This window comes from Triturus cristatus, chromosome 5_2 (assembly GCF_964204655.1).
Source record: "Triturus cristatus chromosome 5_2, aTriCri1.1, whole genome shotgun sequence".
NCBI classification, from domain to species: domain Eukaryota; kingdom Metazoa; phylum Chordata; class Amphibia; order Caudata; family Salamandridae; genus Triturus; species Triturus cristatus.
Genome location: NC_140588.1, coordinates 1014222578 through 1014228118, shown reverse-complemented (window position 1 = coordinate 1014228118; position 5541 = coordinate 1014222578). Strand labels below are relative to the sequence as shown.

Here is a 5541-nt window from a genome sequence, read left to right as displayed (position 1 = left end):
CAATGCGCGAGCGAAGGGAGCGAGCCCGAACTGAAAATTTTGCAAAAAATGTATTCAAATGGTGGGTTTTACACCACATATTTACTGTAAGTTTTTGCAAAAACGAGATCCAAATATAGCATTTTAAAGCACAAGTGTGAAGAAAACATTACAAACATATAAAAAAAGTGCCCAATCCTCTAACTGGTCCGCTTGCAAAACGACAACCAAGCCAAGCATACACAGCCAATGGGAAAAGGCCCTCTAAGTGTTTTCTAGCTGTAACACATCTCTTCCTCTTTACTGTATTGGTTAATTAAGTCATCAAGGCTCACACCATTGGTAAGACCGTACATTGCAAATACTTTGAAAATTAGATGGCGAAAGAGATCTATCCCAGGATTGCAGTTCATCCTTGATTTTATTAAGATTAGCCAGACAAACAGAAATTATATTTCAGCAAACTGTGTTTAATTTGCAAAATATAGCATTTATATACTATAAATGTACACTGATAGAAAGTCCACATAACAGAAATTGAGGTGCAAAACATACAAACCTGACGACAAGATTTTGGGTGGAAAGCAAAGATATACTGAAAAAGACAGATATGGTTTATAAAGTGTTTCAAAATTTACAATAGAGAAGAAGGAGTTAACACAACAAGTTTAATTTTTAAATTGAAACATAAATAATAAAACATATAAATGTAGAGCATTACAAGAAGAAAAATTTAAATCAGTGAAGAAAGTAGTTTGCATTTAGGGCCTCATTTATGAGGTTTTGCTGTAGGGCAGAACAGTAGGCCTTCCTGCTGCCTTGCCCTACAGCAAAAGAAAAGGGCACAAATGTACCGTATCTATCAGCAGATACGGCGCATTCCTGTCCTTTCCCCATGCACCGGCACACAATAAGCTGCTGTGCTCCAATGCAGGCACTGTTGCAACATGGTGCACTGGTGCCTGCATTGCGGGCAATTACAAGAGGCGTTTTCCTCTTTCCCTGTGTGCTGCAAAAGTAATATGCATAGAAAAAAGAAAAATGAGGCAAAATAAAGAGCTTTCTCCGCGTTGTACCTCTAAGTTTTTGGTGCTGCTTCAGATAACCGATTTCTCGTAAATCTGGGGTAGAGTCAAAAAGCCATGGATGTTGCTGGCAACGCCCCCAGCAACACACATTGAAAGCAGAAAACTGCGCTAAAGGGGAAATATTTACGAGGCAGCATTAAGCCAAAAAAAGTGGCTTAGTGCTGCCTCATAAATAAAAATCCTGCACCACGGAACATCACAAAAAGAGACATTGCGGCAGCGCAAGGGGCCTCATAAATGAGGCTCGTAATGTACAAAAGAAAAGAGAAGTATAAAATCTAAACTTTAATTTGGCATTAACAAATAAATAAAACCACACCAAGTGGTTAACATGGTTAAGAAAATATTGTTAAATAAACACAAATATGTTAAAGTGGCAAAGCTTGGTTTCCACTCTTTATAGTGGAACAATAATATTTAACGAGTAACAGTAATTTATAAAATGTAAACTTTTAAGCAGCATCGGCAAATAAAGACCACACACACAGAAAAATAACTGTGCAAAAGACGGAAAAATGAAAAGTGCTCAAATCTTTTAGAGGAATACAAAAAGCTTATAACAGCAACTGATTGTGATTTGTAAAGCACTAGGAAAATGCTGAAAATGTGTCATTGTGATTTAGCTGTATGAGTCAAACCCCTCCAAAAAAGTTATTGGGTGTCAACCATGTTCACTTTTTGTACAGAAATTTTGCACGGCGACCTTTAAGAGTGACAAACTTCTCTATAGTACGTGGAAAGTCTCTGATAAGTTCCTGTTCCATAGACATGGCCAATGCATTCAGACGAGTCTCTATCATAGTGTTCCTTAAGAATGTTTTTATTCTCTTTAGAGTTGAAAAACACCGCTCGGCCTCTGCTGTGGTCATGGTTGTGGTGATCAGAATCTTCAACAGATTCATAGTCTCTGAAAATGGTTCTTGTAGATGGTTTTCAACAAATAAACCAAATAAGGGAATGGCACCAGTAGCTCCTCGAAATTCATGCCTCCCATATATGATTGATAGTTCAGAGTTCAATTTTTCTTTGTTTAGCATGGGATATGCCTTTATAGTTTCATTGAGTATTTGATTTGGAAATGATTTGTCATATTTTTCAAAGTGGTCACTTTGGAGTAAAGTAGCACTGACAAGATGTTTGGTAAATTCAAAGCGTTCTTTGGCGTGGACAATGATAGTATCACAAACTTCTTTGGCAACGTGGACCAAGACCTTTATATCAGTTCTGTGGCTTGAAAACACATATTCCACCGGCAATCTAGCATCAAGATTGTCAACAGATACCCTTACATGGGTGATGTGGGTGACAAAATCTGTTGTTTTTGTTTGCACATATAAGGCATCTATGGCCTTCTTTTGTAGCTGGTTATACAAAATGTCCACATGGGGCATTATGTCATGAAATAAAAAAAGGAAGAAAAGAAACTCTCTGTCTTCCAATGTTCTGATGAATCCATGGGCCTCACGTACAGCAACTGATTCAAAATGACCGCTACTTTCAATGGCCCTAAAGCATTTTTTCAAGTCTTCTCTGTACTCATAGATCATATTGACAGTGCGTATGTGGAAATTCCAGCGAGTTGTAGCCCCTCTTGGGAGTCTTCTAGAAACGATGTCTTGGAGAACTTCAGATCTTTTTGGACATCGTGAGAAAAAAGCAGGAAAGCCACCCAAAATAGCAAAAAAAATGTTTACTTTTGAGATCCTTGATACTGCTTGCTCCATAATCAAATTAAGTTGATGAGCATAGCAATGCACATAATGTGCATTGGGGTAAACATCTCTAACTTTTTTCTGGCCTCCCCCAGAGCCGCCACTCATCACACTAGCTCCATCATAGCTTTGAGCAATGACTTTTTTTTTGTCACTGGTCTCTGGGAAAATATTATTAAGTTCCTGAAGCAAAGTTGTGGCAATTGTATGAGCAGATGAATCTTTTAGTTGATTAAAACAAAAGAATCTCTCAACAACTTTATTGCTGGCATTAATATAGCGGAAAACCAGTACGGACTGAGTCTGTGTGGATACATCAGTAGTATCATCCGCCTGAATAGCCACAAATTCAGAGCTTCGTAGCTGCTGTATTATGACGTCTCTTGTTAGTTCCAACATACAGTCCAGGAGTTCGTTCTGGATGGTTTTGGAAGTGCCTTTAAAAACTGTTGGTGATTTTAAGTGAGTGTCCATTGTGTCTAAGCTGGCAACAAAATCAACTAGGCCTCTAAAGATTCCTTTATTTGAAGAGCCTTCCTGCTCATCGTGACCACGTAATGCCAGTTCAAAAGCACCACAAAAAGCACACAATCAATTTAGATAAAATGTACCTGTTTTTATCAACTTCTAGGTTATGATTACTTATTCCAATGCGATAGCCGTCATCCAGCTGTGAAGCAATATTCATTCTTCCAAACATGGCAAGCTTTATTGAGCTATCTAGATGAGATTTACATGATTCGTGCTTCTTTATTTTTTCAGAGAGATGCTTTAAATCCGTAACTCCTGTTTTTGTCCATGGTACTTCACCACCAAACAGTAAGCAGGGAAAGCAGAACAGCAAATATTTAGTAGTGCTAGCAGTAAGGCACATTTTCTTTGTATACCATGTAGTAGTGAATTTTCTAGTGTAATCTTTTCCACGATCTTTTGTAGACTGTTCAAGCTTGATTTCAGGCTTATCTGGTCCTAAAGTTTTGATCTGCATTTTCTCTTCTTCTTTCAGCCTAAAAAATGGTGTGAGGAGTAGCTGGTCAACTGTATTCATTTTGTTTAACAGAAAATGATCTAGTGATCCAAGTGGGGTGATGAAGTAGGGCAGTGCTTTGAGTCTGTTAGTGATGCTGGCTGGCCTTTCTGCCAGTTACTGGGTCAATCGATGGCCCCTGTGAATAAGTAAAAAGTAGCTGTAAACTTGGACACTAGATGGGGTGCATCATAATCACATGTCAAGCGCACCCACATATAATCATGTTTCATGCAAACACGTGTGTTAGTGTCAGGGCTGTCAGACCTCTAGTCAGGAAAAGGCTGTCAGTGAATGCTGTTTGGGTTAAAACCAGAGGAAGAATCAGGAAGGCTAAGGGGCAATACAAATTACAGGCAAATACAGATTCAAAGATGGCTGCCGAAAGTCAACAGTCAGGTCAGCAGGTTAGCGCTCTAGCGCTCGCTACCAATTATGAAGATCCAGGTGAAGCGCCCGTGCTGTGGCGCACTTCACCTGAGAACTGAGGAGGAGAGAAGCTGCATTTAAGGAGCGCCGCGAAAGTTAGTTAGGGAAAAATACTTTGTCGCGCGAAAACTACCATGTATTGGGCAAATCAGGAATTCCAGTGCAGTCGTCTGTGAAGCGCGGTAAGACTGTTCCAAAAAAAACATTGGGAGGCATGCGCATGGATTGTTAGAAGGGTCGCTTGTGCGGTCAGGCGCATTTGGTAATAAGAACACTGACAGGCTTAGAGCGAACACTAGTTGAACCGTGTAGTTATTCTGAGAGAGAGAAAAAGCAGAGTCAGCACTAGTTGCGAGTTTACCTGTTGCAGCGCTTGCAGTGTACATTTGCCAAAAGAGAATCTATGCTGACAGAATAATATAGAGAAAAATACCGGCTGGTAGAAGATACATTGGAAGGAGTTTGGTAACAGTTTTAAACAAGTTATAATAGTAGTTAGAATTACCGAGAATAGAATTTACACAAACATTGAAATATAATACCTCAAGTAAGGTGAAGCAAGACTAAATTAAAGAAATACTTTCCAACACAGAATCCAATTATACGCCACTGCTGTAGCTCACAATAGGTGAGGAAGCTGTAAAAGAAAAAGATACAATTAAGAAAGGGAGAAACAACCATCAAAAATTAACACATTTTTTAACCTTTAGTTACAGCACACAGAAGCAAGAAAAAATACAAATAGAAGAGAGGCAAGGGTCACACCAAGACGGGGTAGGTGTACAAGTTAGATTAAGTTAGAAAGGAAGGTTAGCAGATAGGGTATAAATTAATTAGTGTCGTTTATCTTACAGTCTAAAGAACTTGTGTTAGCCAGAAGAAAACAAGAAGGAAGATCCAGAAGCTGAGGAAAAGATTAGCAGCAGTGTGACTGTCTCTTCTCTGTCCCATCCCCTTTCCCCCCTGGGGTTGTTTGGCATACACGCTACAACTTGCGGGTTGCTGAAGAACCCTGGTGAGGCATTGGGAACTTGCGATATTCTGCTCCTGTGCATTGAATCGAGCGTGGTCTGACAGTTAGAAATGTAAACCATGTTAATGCATTTACATGCCATATTTTAGCAATTATCTAGACGATGAGCAAAATAACATAGGAAATAGACATGACGTCTGGAATTACTCATCTGAAGAAACCTGTGTTACATTCATAATTTTTTACTTGTGGTTTAAACTAATGCTTCATTTTAGTTTGATAATCCGCATTAGGAGAATTATAATGTAGTTGTGCTAAACTCAATTTATGAAA

General features: G+C 38.9%; 1 protein-coding gene across 1 annotated transcript; it reads right to left on the bottom strand.

The window, feature by feature from the left end:
- Positions 1-1738: 1738 nt before the first annotated feature.
- Positions 1739-3253, bottom strand: LOC146829595 (zinc finger MYM-type protein 1-like). The gene has a single exon (XM_085606518.1). The coding sequence runs from the start codon at positions 3251-3253 to the stop codon at positions 1739-1741; it is 1515 nt and encodes a 504-aa protein (XP_085462644.1).
- Positions 3254-5541: the final 2288 nt, after the last annotated feature.

What these genes read in the sequence shown, in the direction of transcription:
- LOC146829595 (XM_085606518.1), bottom strand. Translation starts at nt 3,253, where the DNA reads ATGGACACTCACTTAAAATCACCAACAGTTTTTAAAGGCACTTCCAAA.